This window comes from Musca autumnalis, unplaced genomic scaffold, assembly GCF_047663935.1.
Source record: "Musca autumnalis isolate F117 unplaced genomic scaffold, ASM4766393v1 scaffold_2, whole genome shotgun sequence".
Taxonomy (NCBI): Eukaryota; Metazoa; Arthropoda; class Insecta; order Diptera; family Muscidae; genus Musca; species Musca autumnalis.
Genome location: NW_027411755.1, coordinates 243,637,937 through 243,661,698, shown reverse-complemented (window position 1 = coordinate 243,661,698; position 23,762 = coordinate 243,637,937). Strand labels below are relative to the sequence as shown.

Here is a 23,762-nt window from a genome sequence, read left to right as displayed (position 1 = left end):
TGAGCGTACATTTTTATCTCGACCTTTCACGAACACAGGTGTCGATTTCGCTGGACCTTTTAACATTAAAAGTTATTCGGGAAGAGCTTGTTTTATCACAAAAGGATATGTGTGCCTTTTTATTTGTTTTGCTACAAAGGCAATACATTTGGAGCCTACAAGCGACCTTTCAACTCACGCATTTCTCGCTGCTTTTTCAAGATTCGTCAGCAGGCGAGGATGCCCTTCTTGCGTTTATTCTGATAATGGAACAAATTTTGTTGGCGCAGCTGATTTGGTAAAACGAGATAGAATCGCGCTCATGAAAAGCCTACAATCAACTACAGTTGAAAGCAATTTTTATCAAAATCTTAACTGGAAGTTCATCCCACCTGGTGCGCCACACATGGGCGGCTTGTGGGAAGCCGGCGTTAAGTCTTTTAAGCTACATTTAAAGAAAAGTTTACCTAAAATTAATTTTACATTTGAGGAATTCACAACAATTTTAGCCCGAATTGAGGCCTGTCTCAATTCGCGACCTTTAAGTCCAGCTAGCGACGACCCTGATGATTTCTCACCCTTGACTCCGGGTCATTTTCTTATAGGAACTTCTATTCTTGCTCCAGCGGAGCCTGATGTTTCAGACACAGACATCAATTTAGTAAATCGTTGGAAAAGACTCAGAGTCATTTCTCAATATTTTTGCAATCGATGGAAGTTAGAATATTTGCACGAACTCCATCGACGAACAAAATGGAAATATGAAAAGGAAAACGTTAAAGAGGGGGATTTAGTCGTTATCAAGGACGATAGACTCGCTCCCAATGAGTGGAAGATGGGACGGATTTTAAGGACCTATCAGGGGACGGATCAAAATACTCGAGTAGTGGACGTACGGACTTCGGGAGGCAATATAAGCAGACCCATTACGAAAATTGTTAAACTATTCTCCGACTGACTAGTCGGACTCGTAAAAGAACTTAGTACTCGCATTCTTTTTCTTTCAGACATGGCCGCATATCCTGCAGCCGCAGCCCCAGCAGCCAAGCTAGCAGCCGAAACCGCCCAGCCCACATCCAAAATCAGCCCGCACACAGCCCAAATCGATCCCCAAGGAGGGGCCGTTCGGGAGCAAGGCCCAACCCCCGCCTGGTCAACGAAAGGCCGAGTTTCTGGCAATATGCCTGTGGACTGTGCCAGGAGGACCACAACATCAGCTCCTGTCCTCGATTCCGACGCCAGACCCCATTCCAGCGATACGAAACAGTGGAGCGGCGGGGCTATTGCCGCAATTGTTTGGCAAGGAGCCATTTAGCACCCGATTGTCCAAGTTTGGTTGGCTGTCGGAGGTGTGACAGTCGGCACCACACTTTATTGCACGGGGCGTCTCAATTGGACGAAGTGCCCCTAAACGTTGAAGCCGTCAATGCGCCGGCCTTTGCCTGGGATCTGGTATTTGTGCCCACCGCAATGATACGAATTACAGCAGAGGGGTTCGTGATGGTGAGGGCACTCGTGAACCAATCGGCAACCATGACCAAGATTTCCTACGCTGCCTTCAGACGCTTTGGCCTGCAGCAAAGAACACTCAATGGGGCTCGCTTCACGTCATTTACCATATCGCCCCGGAGAGTTAGTACAAGTTGGACCCTAAAAGTAAATGCTAGGATCGTCGACGACCTCCCCAGACGACTTTATTCCGAAGCTCTGCTGGAGGACCCCACCAGGGGCTTTACAAACCATACAATGGCCGACCCAGATCCCAGAGGGAATACGCCCGTAGAGGTGGAGCTAGGGGCAGATACCTACAATGCGCTGCGGAAGACTGGATGCGTGGCGGTGGGAATTGGAGATGTGCGGGCCTACAACACGCAGCTGGGGTACGTGTTTGCTGGACCAATCCGGAATCTGCCAGAGGCTTTGAATTGTATGGAGCAATATATATATATATAGAATCGTATAGTAGTTTACACTTGTCACTCGGGGGCCCAGAAATGTTTATAAATTCGTAAACTTTTGCTCGCTACTGTCGGTTGGAGTTAGCGGTGACTGCGGCAAAAATTAGAAAATATGTAAAACCTAAAAGGTGTAAACATGGTAAATAGTTCACACACACTCATGCGCAGTCACCGGTAAATTCCAACCGATTGGAAGTAAATAAGCATAAAGTAGATTTGTAAATCGGTTAGCTAAGCTGATGCAAATTATTGCATCGGCCAGTTCTTTTTATAACCGCGATCGCGTAAGTTTGAAAGTTTCCTCCCCCCAGTGACAAGTGCAAAACAGTGAACATTTATAACACACTTAAAATTATTACAGAACATTGAACATACAAAAAGCTAAATTTTAAACTAAAGTGAATTTACACAACAGAAATATACATTGAATTTATAAACATAAAGAAACAACACACAAATACCTAAAGTACAAAATAAGTTAAAAATTGTGAATAAAAATTTGTAAATATTGCCTACTTAAAACTAAAACCTACATTAAATTTGCTACTTAACCTAAATTGTAAATAAAAATCAACACCTTGAATTTAAAACGAAAAACAACAACTCTTATTATTGCAAAAAGGCATACAAAAGTAAGCCGCGAAACAGTACCTATTAGGTCTAAATAGCTCAACTCGAAAGACAATTAATTCATATAATAAAAATTGCCGATTTTTTTATTATTATTAGTTTTAATTAAAAATATGTTCAAAACTGCATACAAATATGTTGTGAGGCCCTCCAAAGCCCAAGCCCGAAAAAAAAAATTTGCATGGAGGATTCCTTAGGGGAGACCATTTTTGTCTTCGTGGAGGCCTAAAAACCACGGCCAAATAAAAATATTCCTAGCTCTCGATGTGCCGATAAAAATGGGGAAGCTAGGAAGAGGTAATTGTTAGTAGGAGGATTAGTATTTTGGGTTTTTAGGCACTTGCTGCGGGTAACAGAATGTTATGGTTAACTGTTGTTGGGGGAGACGAGTTTTTTTGGTGTTGTCTACTGTTTGTGCTGTGGGTGACAATTTGGTGCATGTGCCACATATTTTAAGCACAGATTTAAAGCTTTTTCCACAGAATCGAATGTTGAATGTCTGATTATGACATTGATGGTTGACTTTTAATTGATATAAAATCATAAGGTAATTGGATTATTTCTCTGTGAGTGTGTTACCTGATAAATAGAACAGGTGAAGGATGGGTTGTTTGGATAGACAATCAAAATATTTTTGGGGATGTCCCAAAAACCACTAGTGTATGTCATTATTGTTTTGTAAATTTTTGGATCCTTCTATGTTGCTGGTGTCTGAAGTAAAGGAACGCTTTACGAGTAAAAAGTGGTAAAACTTGAAGATTCATAATTAAGCTCATTTATATTTATTTATTATATCCTTATAACGGTGGAAAGGAAAAAATGTTATCGTAGTAAAAATTAGTAGCTTCTTGCAGTTTCTGGAACAGAGCAATAGTATTAAGAACTTTATGTGGGGTGTAATCTTTCTCTTGACTCTGATTGTAATTAATTATATTAAAATGCTGTGATATTAATAATTGGTCTGTTCCAGTACTGCAAGAATCTACTAATTGTTACTATTTTTTTCGATAAGATAAAGGATAAAAATTGCTTGGTTCCAGAACCTGCAAGAAGCTACTATTTTTTACTACGATAGCATTTTTCCCTTTATGTTATCGGAAAAAATAGTAAAAATTAGTAGATTTTTGCAGGGACTGGAACAAGAGCTGGCAAAAAATCGATGGCACTTTCGAAAAAATCGATTATTTTTTAAGAATTAAATATAGATAGATATGCTCTGTTCCAGAACCTGCAAGAAGCTACTAATTTTTACTACGATAACATATTTTCCTTTATGTTATCGGAAAAAATAGTAAAAATTAGTAGATTCTTGGAGTTCTGGAACAGACCAATAGTTTTGATATTGTCGGAACAAACACCTCCAACCTAAATTTGTGAACTACTTCTGCAAAATGTCAAGTAAAGCATTGACATTTCCGCAATTTTCATCTCCAAATTAATGGTATTGACAAATTAACGATAATGTCGATAGCAATCGATATATTAAAACTAGCTGACCCGGTCCGCGTTGCTGGCCCTTTTTTGGGGATTTCGTGTAAACATTTAACATATCTATAGATAGAATTCAAGAAATAAGTGGAAACAATATGACTTTAAAATTGAAAACCATTAATTTGATTGTTTCAATGTTATTTCTCTACAACGTTGAACGTTATAAATTTAAGATTGCTGGATCTTATTTTTAAGTTGCAACTTTTCCCTGGGGGTAGGTATGTATTTATCTATCTACATCTTTTTCAGATGTATTTCAAATAGTTTTAGTTGTAATTCGAGAATTTCATGGAATAATTCGAATTACAGATGGAATAATTCGAACTTCAAATGGAATAATTCAAATTACAAATGGAATAATTGAATTTCATATGAAATTTTGCGAATTACATCTGCAAAAGATGTAATATTGATAACTCTAGATTTTCGATTCGATTTCGATTCTAAAAGTTCATAAAATAAATTTTTTAGCACAACACTGATGTTATGGTATCTCCAGATGTAAAATAGAAATTTCCTTTAATTATACCATCAACCATAAGATGGAGATACTACTAACTTTTTGATTCCGTTCGTAACACTTCGATTTTTTTATCAGAATAAAAATAAGCTAGTATAGCTTTGAACTTTGTAATTTGAAGTCGCATTATCTTACCGAAGAGACACAAAATATGAACCAATGAACCGTACTTTCCCATTTTTGATATTTTCAACCGATAGGGCTATACTTGATATTTAATCTCCCTTCCAGGTATAAAATATTTTACCAGAGAATTTGCGGAAATTTCTCGTTTTGCCTACGCCGTTGAGTTATAAAAAATAGCTCAAAACCTATTCTCACAACTAACGATCCAACACACAAACTTTCATCAAATTCGGAGGTGTTCAATTTCGAACACGTTGACAGAAGAATTTTATATACATATATGTATAAAGATAGATATTTGGTCTGTTCCTTTACTTTGAAAGAATGGGTAAGGGAACATTTTGCGGGTAAAAAGTGGTAAAAACTGGTAACCTCTGGCACGTAAAGGAACACGACTATTATGTCGAAAATATCTAATGTTGGGAATAACGCGAATTTGAAACGGTAGACAAGAAATGTAACTGCAATGAAAGATAAGACAAAATTTGCTATGATTTGAATGTATACTAGTCGTTAAACTGTTTACTTTTCATTCACATTTTGCAGTTTTTCTAAAACGGTTTGGATTTTTAATACATTTTTAATATTTTATTTTTCCTGTCATAATTAATTTATTTCGATAAATTCTCTCATTTGTTAGAGATGGGACATATTTTATCGTCGTTCTGAGAGTAATTTAAATTGAACAATGTACACAAATCGTTGTTCGTTCTCAATATTTTGTATGGGAAGTGAAGTAATTACATCGTAATTTGGGGTCGAACAACGAATAGAGAGCGAAACACCGTCAGTCTGAACAAGGCATAAATAGATATCGGAAAGAAGGACAAAAATTCGCGTACAAATTTAGAAACAAAAATCAAATGCCAGCCGGAAAGTCTGTATACTAAAAAGTGTTGCGTGGGTTAAGAGAACAATATGAATGTAGGCGGCGTTTTTATTAATTGGTATGGCGGCTTGCTACCTGCAATGTTTTATCAATTATATTTTTGTCACAGAGATTACAATTTCGTATGAAAAACAAAACTTACCATTTTTCTTGTAACTACACAAGGAAAAGTAGTTACCGCCAACCAACGAAATATTTTTTGTTAATTCCTTTTGAATAGAATTAATTGGATGTAACAGCGCATCGTGCGAATCTTTTCCAGACTGAGCAGAAGGAAACGGGTAGCTTTGCCACCTGGTAGGAAATTGTAGAGTTGGTTAGCGAGTGTAGAGTTACCAAAAACATCAACACTGGGCGAACGGCCATTTCATGATTACCACAGCGCCATTGAATGATTTTTTTGCAAATATTGGAAATATTTAGGAAAATGGGGGAAATTGCCAGTGGTATAAAAGACGAAAACGGGAAATTTGTGAACGATAGTCGTTCAATTACCGTCTTGGCGAAAGAGGCAATTTTCCTTTATACCAAAATACTGTGAAAATAAAATAACAGTGTCTAACGTCTTTTGGTTGTTTTCTTTATTGGAGGAAACATAAACAATAAGTGAGTGTAAAGTTTTTGGTGAATAACAAAAGTGGTGTCTAATGAAATGTTTTAATATTAGGGATTCCACAAATTATCGACCATTCCTGGCCTCCAGAAGAGTTGAGGGGGCCAGTATATTTTTTGGATGACACCAGTCTTTATAAGTCACAGTCAGCAGGATTCCTTTGTGTTGAGTGGCATCTATTTGGTTATAGCCATCATAAGTGCAGATTTTGTTGGGGTTTTGGAGTGTGCAAAATTTGATCCGTTGGGAAGACGTGGAACATTCCGTGCTACTTTTAGAACGTTGGTATATGCGGATGGCATTCAGATTGGTAATGACGCCAAGAAGTGGCCACACATTTGCCTCCCAATAGAATAAACCCAGCAAGGTAACCTGTAGATGTATTGAATTTTATTTGCCTCGAAAAAAAGTCCAAGTGGTAACTGGAAGAAAGCAAAAAGAAAAAAATTATTATTTGATTTTGAAGCAAAAAAGAAATTATCAACTAAAACTAAAATTAATATAAATTGATCTACGTGTCATAAAGATGCGAGTGTAGGTCTTGGGACCGAAAATAAGTAACCTCTAAACAAGAAAAGAAAAATATAAATTAAACAAAATAAGACAAATTATATATTATATGTTTTGTGTTGTCTGTGTTTGTCCATAAAATTGATATTGTAAGGAAATTTTAACGCCAGTAAATTCTTTTGATTAAATTTTTCTATTTACTAAGGAAAAGCTAGAGTGAGATATAGTGAAGTGTAACGCCCCTTTGTGGCTATTTAAACCTATATAAGCGAGCTCCTTTATAGTAGGTGTTTATAATAGGAATTTGGCTTTGAATTTAGAAAGCCTACAACTCTAGGATTGTCTTAAGAGAAATTTAATTTTTTTTTATTATCATATTTTAAATTACATATTCTGGTGTTAGATACTCCAATTTAATTTGATAAAAGACCAAGAATATATTTTACCTTTAACTTTTTTACTTTCAAAAATTATCAATAAATGTAATTATTGCTGTGTTCCAGAACCTGCAAGAAGCTACTATTTTTTACTACGATAACATTTTTCCCTTTATGTTATCGGAAAAAATAGTAAAAATTAGTAGATTCTTGCAGTACTGGAACAGACCATATGTGTTGATTTTGTGAAAATTGAAATTTAATATGTTTTAATTGTTGGTAAACGAGGGGCTTCCTAACAGGTGAAGAGGTGAGTTGTGTGTATGTGGGGTTTTCTACGAAATTCTAGAGGAACCTAGGAAACCATGGAAGGGTGGGCAAGTGCAGGAGTAATACCATCAATACTCCTTTATCTAAGTCGGTACTTGTTGTGTTGGTAGAATGTTTAGTGTTGTGATAGAGTTCAAATTTGTGTTCGCGCTGATGGGCTAAATGGTGGACGGTTGAGAACCTGACCCAGAGACCGCAGAGCAAGCCGGAAGGTCCCATTTAGTACCGCCTACAGGGTTTTGTAACAAAAGTTATTTTAGCAGGCCTCTCTCTCGTTAATGTTTAAAATAGAAAAATTTGAAAATATACTGAAAACACCAAAATTGTGAGAAAAATTAGAAAACATGGATGAAACTAATATAATATAATATTAAATAGATATAGCATTTCCAAATTAAATGAAACCTTTTCCAAATTGAATGAAACTTTTTCCAAATTAAATGAAACCTTTTCCAAATCAAATGAAACCTTTTCCAAATTGAATGAAACCTTTATTTTTATTGAAAGAAAAAAGCCAGAATATTTTGAAAAGATAAAGAAATAAAAAATTATATGGATTTTCAACGAAATTCTAAATTAAATTCTAATCTTAAGTAATGACATAAAATGTAACTCGCTGCATGTTTTGCTTCCTTGAACATAAACATTTCATAATTTTTAGGCATCAATTAAGGTTATAGCGAAATAATCCTAAAGAGAAAATTTAGGTTTAAAAAATTCCTAATAACACTGTGACACAAAATGGAGGTGAAAATCTTGGGAATGAAAGCTCTTGGTGAGTATATTATGAATCCCGAAGGCCAGATCCGCCGTGAGTCGAAGTTCCGAGTTATGGCGTGATTAAGTTTCTGCTGAAGAAATTAAAGTTATATCTTTGTTAACAGTTGTTTTAACTTATTTATGAAATGACTTGTCTTCATTTAAATTGAATGAGGATTATTTTCGTAGAGCATTTCGACTTTCTAACTCGCTTCCTTCAATGTCCTTTTCGTCCCTTTTTTTAAGAATCGCTATAAAAGTACCACATGATGACGTTTTTCAGCTTAGAAATGTTCTTCAAAAATGTCGCTCAGAAAATGTTAGGTACGACCCTGATTGACAACTAATCGATTTTGTTGCGTTTTCATGGTCTGTTGTTTGAGCTGTTTGATACAATACTCAATCACGTCAACGGTGTTACGATCTATTGTCCGATCTCGTAGTACGACTCTGGCACACAATTTTAGTTTTGAAAGTTTTTTTTTCAGGATTATTTTTGTGCAATAACTTAATAAGTAAACGAATACAAATAATGATAGAATTAAATCGGTGTAATTTTAAATTTTTAATGCCATATTCAGCAATGTTGAACACAATAATAAAGGCATTTTCAAAAATAAAATTGTGACCAGAGTGGTACTACGCGATCAGAAAACAGATCGTAATATCGTTGACGTGATTGAGCATAGCATGAAAATTCCACAAGCAGCAAATCGTGAACCACTTCATTAGGTAATACAATTAGCCCTGTTGTTATTACCAATTTTTTAGACCTTAATTCTCTCTATAGCATTATTTCGCTATAACCTTTATTGATGCCCAAAAATTATAAAATGTTTAAGTTCAATGAAGCAAAACATGCAGCGAGTTGCACTTTTATGTCGTTACTTATGATTAGAACTTAAGTAAAAAATTGTTGAAGCCCCATATATTTTTTATTTCTTTCTCTTTTCAAAATATTCTGGCTTGTTTCTTTCAATAAAAATAAAGGTTTCATTCAATTTGGAAAAGGTTTCATTTGATTTGGAAAAGGTTTCATTTGATTTGGAAAAGGTTTCATTTGATTTGGAAAAGGTTTCATTTAATTCGGAAATGCTATATCTGAAAGAAGGACAAATATTTTTTCAGTTCATATCAATTAACTTTTGGCTGAAACTTTCTTTAAAATCAGTAAACAAAAATTATGAGAATATGAATCATGTTGGTATGAATTGTGTCCCATGTCGTATGAACGGGTTAATTCATGTACGTAATTATGAGAATGAACGACGTGATTCAAATGCTGGTATGAACATGGCATAACTGGAACAGACATCAAAGTCGATAACTGAGTTTCGATAATAGAGGAAATCATAATTTATCGATTTCTTCCCATCTCTACCAGCTGTTTTTTTCATTTTCTTTGTTTTGACGTTTTGACAAACCCCCCACAAAGTTAAAGTGATAAGGTTGTTGTTTACTTCGATTTCAGTGCGAATCGAAATAATTTTGTGCAACAACAATAGCCACCATCTCATTGCTAAATCAATAAAAAAATAAAAACAACCATTGCTGTTTTGATTTGACGTTCTTTGTTTACGGGGTGATAAGTGTTTTGTTGTTGCTGTTTGCCTGTTTGCCTGTATGGTCGTATGGTCGATTAACATTCTGCATATTACCCAAGCAATCCAATCGACAATCGTGTCTCACGATTTCATATTCTAAACCAACAGAAATTTGAGCCAGACGTTGAACGATATCATATCAGTATCAGTAACACAAAGCAAACAAAAAGTAAATAAAACAGATCTAAATAGTATTCCCGTCCTGTTTGGCTTCAATCTGACGCGTCAAGGATGCGCCATCATCAATTGCTGTTAATCGTTTTGCTGGCATCAAGCTTGCTTGCAGGTCAAGCTTGGTGGCCATTTAATAAGAAGAAATCTCATCCAGTACCTCCGGAAAAAGTTGAAAAGCGACTATCACCAGTGATTTTTGGTAAGACTGTGTATATTAATGTATTTTTAATTTGAAATTGATTTTTATTTTAGTATTGTTTTTGATGGTAATACAAAGGTTGATCATGTCTGTATCCGGAAGTAATAGTGGGTGGACTCTGTTTTCAACGAAATTGAACTTCTGAAACGTATTTTAATAATTTTCGAGTTGCAATCATTCTCAAATTAGGAGAAGTTGAATTTAGGGGCTGGATTTGAAACTTTGAAGCAAGTTGAGTCGAGTTTTGGACTCTGAAGCTCTGAACATTCCTTTGTATATAAGGGTATAAGGGATAGTGATAATGTAAAGCTTATGGTATAATAGTAAAATTTCCTTTAAGTAAGTAAGTTTTTCCAAATTAGACGGCCTTCGGCCGGGGCTTTAGGTTTTCACCTATGGTCAGGTGCAAATCTTGGGAGCGGGAACAACATTTTCTTTTAAATTATAATTTTTTCTCTAAGTAGACGGCATTCGGCCTGAGATTTAAAGCTTTCTCCAACAGTCAGTTGCAAATCTCGGAACGGGAAATTTTTTTTTAATTATACATTCTTTCCAACGTATCCGGTCTTTAAAGAAGGGAATTTTCGGAACTTCAGAAGCCCAAATCTCGGGATGTATAGACTTCCCCCATGAATGTTATAAATATTTGTGATTAGGGTGATAAGAGTTACTTGTGGAAAAAAATTTGGTCATGATCCGAGCTAATGCTTAAATTCAACTTAAGCCAAATCATATGGTTTTCCGAACATTAGAACCGCACATTATATATATTGGCTTAATCAGCAATCATTAATTATGATAAAGTTACATTTAGAGGTTGGATTTTAAAAGTTTTTCCACAGAAAGTTTTCAAAAGTTACATTTTTGAGTTTTTCTCCTATAGGCAGATGGGCAAATAATGCCAAACAGGGTTAACGCGATCATATTTTTTTCAAAATTATTTTTTTTTTTTGTAAAAAATCATGTGGGTTTTCCGAAAATTGAAAGCCTGCATTCCAAGACCTACGTGTGGACAAAATCATAATTTTCTGAAATTCAAATTATGCCTCAAATCACACCCAAAACTACTTTGAAATTTCCATACTCAAATACTCTTTGATGCGAAGTAATTTTTATTCCCTCTGCTTTTAGTGAGATCAAAACTTCGAATCCTCGAAGTATGTTTGGACAAAATTCGATTCAAAAAAATTAGAATTAATTTTGCCTGTCTGGCGAACTTTTTTCCTATACCGATTTATCACAGAAAAACATGAAAATTTTACCACGGGTAGTGCTTTTTATATCGATTCCAACGATGTATTACTTTTGTTGCGGAAATATATACCTATCGAAAATAAACCCCTAGAATATGGACTAAAATGGTCCACTCCTTCGAGAACCTACAAAAAATAAAAAAAATCGTAAAAGTGAAGTTTAATGTTTTCAATGGTTTGTCCTTGTATGACGCTACAAGTTTTTCAGATGAAAGTTTATACTTCCTGAGAAAAGCCCAAATTTATACATAACCCTGATTAGCAGCCTCACGGCAGCGGGTTCTTTGTACCGGATATGACCCGAAACTAAAAGCGTTTCGGCCCCAACGCACCATTAAACCTATGCTGATACAAGCACAGTGGATCTGTGGTTACATACCATCGAAGCAGCCACTTTCCTGGAACTGGAGATAGACCCAGAACCAGATAGAGCAGAAGAATGAACACAAAAACATATAATAAACACTGTTACAACAACTGATTAAAAGGATAACTTATCAATTGAATATTCGATATGACCGAAAGTTCAAACTATATTGGACAACACCTCCCTCAGAAAAGTTCAAAATGTTTGCTTAAGTGCAGTTTACTGGTTAATAGGGTCTCATTCTGCTATTTTTTTTACAAATATTTAACGTTTTTCGTGGGCAATTCAATGCTTTCTGGAACAATGTTCCTTAAACTCTAAAAGATCCTGCGGTAACCAACTAACATGACTGGTGGACACAGTTACTATTGAAAGGAGTGATTGAAATTGATTCAATATTTGCACATCGCAAAGTTTCTCTCAAATTTAAATAAAGTTCATAGATGGATTATATCGGACAACTACATCCCCCACATCCCTCGTAGAATTTCGTAGGACATGCTTCCTTATGTCCGCTTTGGATACATATATCATCTGCATAATCTAAGTCTTCTAGTTGTCGTGCGAAACTCCATATTATGCCTCTGTGACTCCAATTTGATAAATTAGGCGCCACTGGGGTCTTTCCATTCAATGGTCTCCTTGTATGACTTCTGTGGTGCACAACAAGATTTACTACAGATCTATCATGCTTTTGCCCAGGGCCAGAGAGTGACTTTTGTATAGTCTTGCAATTTACAGCGTTTGTGCGCACAGACCAACCTCTTGACTTTCGTAGTCAGTTCCCTATCTGTAAGGTCGGTAGAGTTTTGGTAATTCCACGGTCTCTACTGGAAAATTTTGTCCCACTTTAGGAATTCGACAGGTATGTAGTAGCAAAATCCTGAAACCCCGATTTGCTACCGAACATCGAACAAGGCTAGTGGGGCAGTACTGGTTGGTAAACTCTCTAAATTATGTCGACTTCATTTTTCATTATTAGAGATATTGAAGTCGAGTGGTCAGCTTTCATTGTTTAAAATAAAAAGTCCGGTCTTAATATAAATATTATTTGATTATTTTATATGTTAAGAGTTACCTAATTAAAGTAGGCCTTATGATTCACATTCCCCATACTAAAATTATCTTATAATTATTTTTAAAACTTCCGTTTATGTTACCTTCTGTGATCGATCATTTCCCCATCCATATCTAATTACGAGGATTAACATGTAAAATGTTCTTCAACATTGAGGAAAACTTTTATTGTTATCAGCAGTCTTGACATCCATTACGCACCCCATAATATTCTGATAGGCTGACTGCATTACCCTGCTTGACTTTGTGTTGTAAAGAAATCGTCATTGTCGCTATTATTTTTACTGGAATTATTGTTATCAATAACAGAATATGTACACATATACGTATTGTGTTCATATTTTTTATTTAATATGCATATTCACAAGGAGGCTTAACATTTCTAGAAGGTGGTTTATGTGCACATTTCCATTGATCATTGGATACTTTTTTAGTTTAAATGATTCATTCAATTCATTCAAAAGGAAACATTCATATGTAAATGTGTGTTCACTTGAAGTATTGTACTTTTTTTGGCGGTTACGGATTTATGTCATTGTGTGTGCAATGTGATATACTTTTAGACTGCCAATGTACTCAAGTAACTGATCATGCCATATTACAATATGTTTATATTTCCGCAAAAACATATCCAAGGAGGGAGTAGATAAGATTTTTAATTACATACATGCATAGTAATACGGCTAAACCAGAACGTGTGTTATTGTAGCCGAACTCAGAATAGACTTACAGGCGCCTCGATTTTCTAAGTGGCGCATACCTGCTTTTGTTGCCTTTAATTTGAGGATTCTGCCTACGTCATTTTTTTAACCGGATCATCCTCATCTACTCTCTCACAAACAATGCATTTGTTGACAAATAGTTCCATATTGCTTTAAGAAATTATGTGGAATGTAGGCGACGTTTCCTGAGTATTTAAGCAATGAAAAAACTTTTTTTACATGCCAACATGAAATTTTCCTATTTTGTGGACTTGATTGCAAGGAAATAACTTTTCTTCTTGAGAAGGTCCATGCGTCCCGATGCATTGACTAGAATAGTTCTAAAAATCCTACGGCAACCATCAGTTGTCTTGTACTGCTTCCTCTGTGTCCATATTAAAAATTATGCAACCTAGACTTGCTCTGTTCATATAGAATCAGGAGACAGATGAGTCGGTTTAGAGGGAAAGTTAAATGCAGTGTGTCGCGCGGTTCCCTGCCAACTTTGCAGACTTCCGGTACAATAAAGGGGGCTAACATAGATTGAGGACACTCGTCAAATACACAACTCTGGGTTCAGCCAGTTGTTTACCATTGAAATTTCGTGTGGGCCTAAATCTTTGGATGATTTTTCGTTTCAGATGTAGTCTGCAACGTCGCTCATTGTAAATTGCGGGGTGTCCACAATTTATTTAATCTTATACCAATATTGCATTGCTTCAAGTGCTGTAGCATTTTCTTTGCTTATACTCGCCTACTAGCCTATTGACTTCAAGAGTAAGTTCCGAAACTCATGGGTCTTTAGAGTTCTTACGACAAAGCTCATCAAGCTCCTTTGGGAAACGTTCCTGCAGGGAAATTTTATCTAATTTCGGGTATTCGACCAGTAGATATTTAACGAGAAAATTTTCCACGTTTTAAACAATTATTGTAAACAATCCACTTTTTTTAAAAAACATGTTTAACAGTTTTTTTTTTAAATCTACGTTTTTTTAAATCTACGATTAAATAAAATTGTTTTTATACAAAATCAACGTTAAAAATATTTTTAAAAAATAAAAGTTTAAACATTTTTTTAAGCAAACAGGTTTTAAATAATCCACGTTTCAAAAAAAAAAATATTTTTAAAAAATGCATGTTTAAAAAAATTACATTTTTAAGAAATCCACGTTTCAAAAAAATATTTTTAAAAAATGCATGTTTTAAAAAATTACTTTTTTAAAAAATCCACGTTATTAAAAGTATTTTTAAAAAGTCCACGTTTTAAAAAATTATTTTTGAAAAGACAACGTTTTAAAAAATTATTTCTAGAAAACAGGTTTTAAAAAATTATTTGTTAAAAATTCACGTTTTAAAAATTTATTTGTAAAATAATCCACCTTTTTAAATTTTAATTTTAAAAATCCACGTTTTAAAAAAATTGTTGTAAAAATCCAAGTTTTAAAATCTTATTTTTAAAAAATCCACGTTTAAAAAAAATATTTTTAAAAAATTCACGTTTTAAAAAGATATTTTTAAAAGATCCACATTAAAAAATATTTTATAAAGATGTACGTTTAATTTTTTTTTAAATGCACTTTTGAAAATATTATTTTTAAAAATCCACTTTTGAAAATGTTATTCTTAAAAAAATTCACGTTTAAATAATTATTAATGAAAAATCCACGTTTTAAAAATCCACTTATAAAACAAATATTATTAAAAATCCACTTTTTAAAAAGTTCTTCAAAAAACACATTTAGTTAATCATATACCAATGTTGCATTGCTTTAAGTGCTGAAGCATTTTCTTTACTTTTACTCGCCTACTAGCCTGTTGACTTCAAGAGTAAGTTCCCAAACTCTTGGGTCTTTAGTGTTCGTACGACAAAGCTCATCCACTTTTAAATAAAATTGTTTTTAAAAAAATCAGCGTTGTTTTTAAAAAATATTTTTTAAAAAATCAGCGTTGTTTTTAAAAAATATTTTTTAAAAAATCCATGCTTAAAAAATTGTTTTTAAAAAATTATTTCTAAAAAACACGTTTTAAAAAATTATTTTAAAAAATCTACGTTTCAAAAAACTTATTTTTAAAAAATGCATGTTTAAAAAAATTACTTTTTTTTTAAAAAATCCACGTTATAAAAAATATTTTTTAAAAGTTAACGTTTTAAAAATTATTTAAACAAATCACCATTTTAAAAAATTCTTAGTAAAAAAACAACATTTTAAAGAATTGCTTTTAAAACAATATTTTTTATAAAATCCACGTTTTAAAAAATCATTTTTAAAAAATTCACGTTTTAAAAAATAATTTTTGAAAAGTCAATATTTAAAAAAATTATTGCTAAAAAAACAGGTTTTAAAAAATTATTTGTAAAAACTTCACGTTTTGAAAAATTACTTGTAAAAAATCCACGTTTTAAAATTTTATTTTAAAAAAATCCACGATTTAATAAATTTTTTGTAAAAAATCCAAGTTTTAAAAACCTATTTTTAAAAAATAGACGTTTTAAAAAATATTTTTAAAAAATACTCGTTTTAAAAAGATATTTTTAAAAGATCCACATTAGAAAAATATTTTATAAAGATCTACGTTTCAAAAAATATTTTTTAAAATGCACTTTTGAAAAAAATATTTTTAACAAGTAAACAAGTGAGCAAAGGCTATAGTCGGGACGGGGCCGACCATGTGATACCCTACACCACTACTCCTGTGCATAAACTTTTCACTGGTAAACATTTCTTTTAGGGAATATAATCCGACCACAACCAAACATAATATGCATCTTTCTCTCTGGGACCCCCATAAGCATCCAAAATTTCGTGACCATCCGATCACAATTGCGACCTGTAGCGTGATTGCAAAAAATGGAAGATTTGGATGCATTACCGACTATTGTGGTATCTCCCTTGTTTGACCACCTTTGCCAACCTACTTTTCACCAATGTAAAGGTACTATTTTCTTCTTCAATTGGCAGGCTTTGCCATTGGAATGCCCCTACTAGAAGCCGATACATTCACAAAGAATAAAACTTTGAATTTTTCTCCACATGAGTTTTTCCCCATTCCGACCCCTAAATATTATCCGACTATCACCAAAATCAATAGGCTTCTTCCTCTGTGAGGCCTCCATCAACCCCCAAAATTTCGTGACTATCCGATCAGAATTCCAACCTGAGCGTGACTGACTTTTGCGATATCTCGGTTGTTTGCCCACTTACGCCAACATACTTTGCATCAGTATAAAGGAGATCTTTTCTTCTTCCATTGACGGGTATTCCTTTTGGAATACTCCAACCAGAAGCGGAGATATTCGCATAAGAAAAAAACGTTGACTTTTCTCCACATAAGCTTTTCGCTTATTCCGACTCCTGAATATTATCCGACCATCACCAAACTAAATAGGCTTCTTCCCCTGTGGGACCCGCATCAACTCCCAAAAAATTAGTAACGATCCGATCAAAATTGCGACCTGTAGCGTGATTACAAACAAATTGGAAAATGGGATGCATTACCGACTATTGCGATATCTCTGTTGTTTGAGCAGCTACGACAACCTACTTTACATCGTTGTAAAGGTGACACTTTATACTTTCCAGGTTTTGCTTTTGATACACCTCTTAAAGAATCAGTGATATTGGCTTTGAAATAAAACGTAGACCAAAGCTGTGATATTCGTCAATAGAATTATAATCGCAAAAATGAAAATTGGGGTTTTATTTGCTACTATTGTGATATCTTCGTTGTTTGATCACTTACGAGCACCTACTGTACATCATTAGAAAGGTGATATTTTCTACTTTCATTGTCAGGTTTTGCTTTTGGTATACCCCATACAGAAGCTGAAATATTCGCTTTGGAAAAAACGTTGTCTTTTTATCCTCCTAAGTTTTTTGCCCTTTCCGACCCCTGAATATTATCCGACCATCACCAAAATCAATAGGCTTCTTCCCCTCCGGGACTCCCATCAACATCCAAAATTTCGTGACGATCCGATCAAAATTGCGACCTGTAGCGTGATTACAAGGTTTAGATGGACAGACGGACGGACGGACGGACTGACGGACACACATAGCCAGATCGACTCAGCTCGTCGAGACATTCATTTTGGTATATATAAGTATAGGTCTACGACCATTATTTCGATGCGTTACAAACTTTTTGGCCAAAACCAACTTATAATACCCTCCCCACATAGTGGTGTAGGGTATAAAAAAGTATCAGTCGGCTTCACCGACAGAGATATACCCTCAGCCTGTGTATATTGAAAAAAATTTTTCCCAAAAAAACGTATGTATTTAGGCGGTTTTAAACATTTTGATTATATAAGTCTAATGAGCCACGCTCTTAAAATATTTTTAAAAATAATACATAGACGAATCTATCCGATCTGCGAAGCACACATGGGACAAACACAATTTGGATTCAAGGAAGGCATGGGGACACGAGATGCGTTACTAGCTGTACAAGTATTAATACAAAATTGTCGAGAGGTACAAAAAGATGTATTTTTATGTTTCGTAGACTACGAAAAAGCGTTCGATACGGTAAATCATGACAAATTGATAGATATCCTACTTTCAATCGGATTGGAAGACAGTGACATAAACTGCATTAAAAACCTATACTGGAAACAGATAGCAAACATTCAAGTAGATAATGAATTAACTGACGATGTTCCAATTTCAAGAGGCGTAAGACAAGGCTGCATATTGTCCCCTCTTTTATTTAACATATATTCCGAGAAAATATTCGAAGAATCTGTACGTGGAAAGAATATTGGTATCCAACTAAACAACACCATAATAAATAACATACGCTATGCCGATGACACCGTATTAGTAGCAAGCAGCATAGCTGGACTACAAAAATTAATAGACGCAGTAAGACAAAATAGCGAAATATACGGATTAAAAATCAACGTTACGAAGACAAAATATATGGTAGTAAGCAGGAATCATGCCGACAATAATACGCCACTAAAAATAAATAACGATGAAATAGAGCGAGTGACAACCTACAAATACCTCGGAATTCAAATCAACGATAAATGGGACATATAAAGAGGAATTAAATGCCGAATAGAAATGGCAAGAAACAATTTTTTCATAATGAAAGAACTCTTCTGAATGCCGCCAAAAACAGAAACCTATATATAAATTAATGAACTGATTTGTTAAATATACCAAATTATCATTATGTAATTGTATGATCGCTAAAACCCGAATACGGAATGGCAAATAAAGAAGAAGAAACATTTTGATTAGGATTAAAGATTAGAACTTTTGCGGAGGAGATACTAAAAGGAATGGATCGACATTGACCATTATGGAAGTAGATCTCCAGCCACTGCATATGGTACCATAGGGCATTTTAACAACCTTCGAGCTGTTTGCTCAAGAAGTATGGACTTGCCCCTAAAAAACTTTTGCCGTCGTAATTGAGGCAGCGAATGCAAGTTGCTTCAACAAAAATCAAAGTGGTTCGATGTCAGGTCTTAAAGTGAACTTATCCGAAATTTTGTGCGGGAGGTACCGGATGGAGTGGACAAATATAGCCCATATTTGAACATGATCTATATCTGTTAGATATATTAGGATGTGTAAAGTATGGACCAATTCGGCCGCTCCCTTCAAGAGTTACCGAACGAACAATTTATCCGAACATTTTTGAACTTTTGTGGTGGGGGAGGTACCTGAAGGAGTGGGCCCATATGGCTAATCTTCAAATTTAAACTATGTTTGGTCAAAGTATTACTAAGGCCAAATTTTGGACCGAATCGGCAGTTCCGTTCGATAGTTATCTTGCGCTCCAACCACCTCACACGGTGTCATAGGGGTTTTTTGCAACTTTCAGGCTATTTTCTCAGGAAGTATGGACTTGCCCCTGATGAAATTTGTACCGTCGTATGGGAGGCAATGAATACAAGTTGCTACAACAAAAATCAAAGCGATTCGAGAGATGGCCCTAAACTGAACTTTTCCGAAATTTTGTGTGGGATGTACCCGAAGGAGTGGACCGATTGAGTCCATATTGAAACCTTATCTAAGCCTGGTACACATTTCATTATGGGCATAGTGTGGACCTAATCGGTTACTCCCTTCAAGAGTTATCGTTCGCACAAATTTTCCGAACATTTTCAAACTTTTGTGGGGGAGGTACTAGAAGGAGTGGACCGATATAGCCCATCTTCGAACTTAAACTAAGTTTGGGCAAAATATTATGAAAGCCAACATTTAAACCGAATCGGTTCATCCGTTCGAGAGTTATCGTGCGCTCCAGCCAGCCAGACAGACGGACGGACATTGCTCAATCGACTCCAAATTGTTTGAAACACATTTCGTCCAAACATACTTGGGGTCTAAAACCATTATTTCGATGAGGCACAAAAATTTACGTCTAAACAATTGTTATTGAAAAATCCACGTTCTAAAAATCCACTTTTTAAAAAGTCATTTTACAAAAATTCACCTTTAAAATAATTATATTAAAAAAATCCACGTTTTAAACATCAACATTTTAACAAATTATTTTTAAAAAATCCACGTTTTAAAAAAATATTTTTAAAAAGTCCGCGTTTTAAAAAAACACGTTTTAAATAAAATAAAAAAATCCTCGTTTAGAAAATTATTTTTAAAAAATCCACGTTTAGAAAATTATTTTTAAAAAATCCACGTTTAGAAAATTATTTTTAAAAAATCCACGTTTCAAAAAAATATTTGTAAAAAATGTTTTAAAAAAATTATTTTTAAAAAATCCACGCTTTAAAAAATTGTTTTGCATATTATTGAATCGTTATAATTTTTTTTTTGTGTCCCTTCTTATAACGGTACAATGTTCTCCTTGGACAAGTCCACATTTCCAGAGATAATGGTCAAAAAGGTCTAAAAAATACTATCGGTCACCGGAGGCCGAGAAAACTATCGAAAAAGTGTCTCCCAATCTCAGATCAAAGTCGAAAATAGGCTACATCGCTCTAAGGTTAAGGACACTTGTCGCATGGTGTTGATATTTTAATACAGGGTAGAACTTATCATCATGACTGACAAATATGCCCAGATTTAAATTTTCCTTGCGATTATAGAGATAGAGAGGTGAGGCATATGGGAAGCATTTGTCTTCCAACATCCTCTCTCTCTCTGACAAATATTTAAAATATTGAGAAAAATCTTTTACTATCATTCTCATTCCATCCTTCATCAACTCAAAGTAGTTTCTAAGTGCATCTAGTGTGTTTCAAAAAAACCTCCCAATAATCATAAAATTATAAACAACTGTTACAGTTCCTGGCGATGGTGGCAGTCAAGTTGAGGCACGTCTCAATAAATCTACCTCACCGAATCTGTTGTGTGCTAAACAGTCGGATTGGTTTAATCTATGGTTGAATTTGGAACTCATTGTGATACCGGCTGTTTACTGCTGGGTTGATAATGTCAAACTCTACTATGACAATGTGACGCGTACCACCCACAATACACCTGGAGTAGATATACGCATACCAGGATGGGGTAATCCTGAAGTTGTGGAATGGATAGATCCCACACACAACAAGGCTGGAGCTTACTTCCGTACACTGGCAACAATGTTGGCTGATAATGGTTATGTTAGGAACAAGAATATACGAGGAGCACCCTATGATTTCCGCAAGGCACCAAGTGAGTAATGATTTAAATCTCAATTTTTTCCTTTTAAAATAACTGTTTCTTTTTCTTCTTGACAGATGAACACAAACAATTCTTCATTGATCTCAAGGAATTAGTGGAAGATACCTATGAACAAAATGAACAAACACCGATTACCTTTATAACTCACAGCATGGGCAGTCCTATGACTTTGGTGTTTTTACAACAACAAACCGTGGAATGGAAAGCTAAATATATAGCTCGACAAATAAGTTTGGCCGGAGCCTGGGCTGGCAGTGTTAAGGCCTTGAAGGTATTTGCCATGGGTGATGATTTGGATTCCTTCTTTTTGAGTGGTAAAATTTTAAAAGCTGAACAAATTACCAATCCCTCAACGGCATGGTTACTACCCTCACCTCTGTTTTGGAAGAGTAATGATGTTTTGGTAAAAACTCCCTCCCGCGTTTATACCATGGCTCAAATGGAACAGTTTTTCGACGATATTGATTATCGTACTGGTTGGGAAATGCGCAAGGATACTCTACATTATACTCTTAATTTTGGGGCGCCTGGTGTGGAATTACATTGTCTATATGGTGATGGTTTGGATACGGTGGAAAGGTCCGTTAAAATAAATCTTTTGGAAATTATATGCAGTTCAATTTTTATCTTCTTCTTTCCAGACTTGAATACAAAAAGGACGATATTGCTGGTGAAACGCCCAAATTAATAATGGGTGTTGGTGATGGTACTGTCAATAGACGTTCGTTGCGTGCCTGCCACTACTGGAATGGTTATCAATCGGCAAACATCTCAACAATGGCCCTAAGTGGTGTTGATCACATGGGTATTTTGGAACATCAGACTGTTATTAACTATGTTAAAAAAGTTTTAAATTTATAGACTACTTATATACACTTGGATTAGGAATCGATATTATTTTTATTTAATTTTAATTTTATCTCAACAAGATTATCGCTTTTCAGACTTTCTTACCAAATCTTCGTGTCGTCTTATGATTAAGTTTAGTTTTTCTTTTTGGTTTATTTTAGTAGTTCAATTCATTTAGTCAAAACGGACAAGTGCATGTGTTATAATCTTATTTCGAAAAAGAAACATGGATGCAATAAACTTTTATATACATACACAGGACAACAATTAAAATAATTAATTTTCCAAAAAAATTTACTTAGGTGGTTGAAACAGGACAGTTTTCCATAGAACCGATTCGAAACGAGGCAAATATGGGGGCAGAACTACAAGACGGAGTACTATTTCTCTTATTGATCATCGCCAAATAGTTCGCATTTTGGTAGATTGGTATATAGATGAGTCAACCTAACTATCGTACAGCAATAGAAAATCCACCACCCACATATATCTGTAATGACTTCAGTTGAGCTTTTGGGGGACATAAAAGGCGTCATTCCATCACACGTCAAATATAGAGGAACTCCTTAAATACTGTGTTTCAAAAAGTCGTCTACAAGCAAACGTACGTAACACCGTTTCTATGCGTCCGACTGACTTGGAAGAATCTTCGACCCACGGCCATCACCTAAACAATAAATTTATAAACAATTATACATATAACAATGCTCGTATATTGTCGGAATATCTGTTCCGGTAGAGCAATTTAGTAGATCCGCTTCCACCACATGTCAACATTGGATAGGAGTTATGTTCCTGCCTGCAACATCCAGCATTTTAGTCGTCTGCTCCCTAGTTGAGGTCGTCGAAATCTCCCGTAATATATCAACAAAAAAACCCCAGCCCATTACACCTCATTTCGCTTTTCGGCACCGGTCTTCGCAACAAAGTCAGCGAGATTGTAGGTATCATGATTAGAAGAATCATGAAAGTATATTCATCATCATCTGTAGCTTTAAACGTTGCGATCAATCCCACGGCGGCCGGTTATATGCACTGCATTGACTCGGAGAAATCTTCGACCAGGAGGCGTCACCTTAACAATTACCTAGCTCGTTTGGACCGTGCCGGTAACGAGTTATATCCCAACGTGTCTTCGTCGTCGGAATACGAGGCACCCCCGCAGTCTCTCCAACAACAAAGGCAGCATCTTGTAGTTTTGAGCTGAGTGTAGTTTTTCAGCTCCACGGGAATTCATAATTCCTGCCAATCAATTGCGGCGGTATCAGCAACAACGTCAGCAAAATTGTAGAGTCGGAGAAACATCATCATGATCCAGGCAACAAAGCTCTCCGCCACCTGTAGCTTACAACCTTACGATGGTTACAACGTTTTGCGAAATTATCGTACAAGAAGCGGAGGAGGATGACTTGGCTAGTTTATGCACCAGTCTCTTCAGTACAGACTTATTTCGACTGAACTGGATTCTAGTGCCCCATACATGGAATATGTTGGGGTAGCAGTAAAAATGTGGGACTATCGAGGTAGAGTTGCATAATGGGCAATAACCGTCTAGTTCTAGGGGACTTCAACACTTATCATGAACTTTGGCATTTAACCCTTGGAAATGTCCAGTGATGTACAGCGCTGTCCGAACAAAGACTCTCCTACGAGTATAAGAGGAGAGAGGAGCTCGCCAGACATCACAATTATGGCACCCGGTCCACCCAG

At 35.2% G+C, this 23,762-nt stretch overlaps 1 protein-coding gene across 1 annotated transcript; it reads left to right on the top strand.

Moving 5' to 3' along the window:
• The first annotated feature begins 9,565 nt into the window (after nt 1-9,565).
• On the top strand, nt 9,566-22,313 carry LOC141395414 (lysosomal phospholipase A and acyltransferase-like). The gene is made up of 4 exons (XM_073971230.1): nt 9,566-10,159; nt 20,823-21,194; nt 21,260-21,782; nt 21,845-22,313. Exons 1-4 carry the CDS (start codon nt 10,018-10,020, stop codon nt 22,062-22,064), a joined length of 1,257 nt encoding a protein of 418 aa, XP_073827331.1. The 5' UTR covers nt 9,566-10,017; the 3' UTR covers nt 22,065-22,313.
• Nucleotides 22,314-23,762: the final 1,449 nt, after the last annotated feature.

What these genes read in the sequence shown, in the direction of transcription:
- LOC141395414 (XM_073971230.1), top strand. Translation starts at nt 10,018, where the DNA reads ATGCGCCATCATCAATTGCTGTTAATCGTTTTGCTGGCATCAAGCTTG. An exon ending in ACTATCACCAGTGATTTTTG is followed by an intron (nt 10,160 to 20,822) that starts GTAAGACTGTGT and finishes CAACTGTTACAG; the next exon opens with TTCCTGGCGATGGTGGCAGT. An exon ending in TGATTTCCGCAAGGCACCAA is followed by an intron (nt 21,195 to 21,259) that starts GTGAGTAATGAT and finishes TCTTCTTGACAG; the next exon opens with ATGAACACAAACAATTCTTC.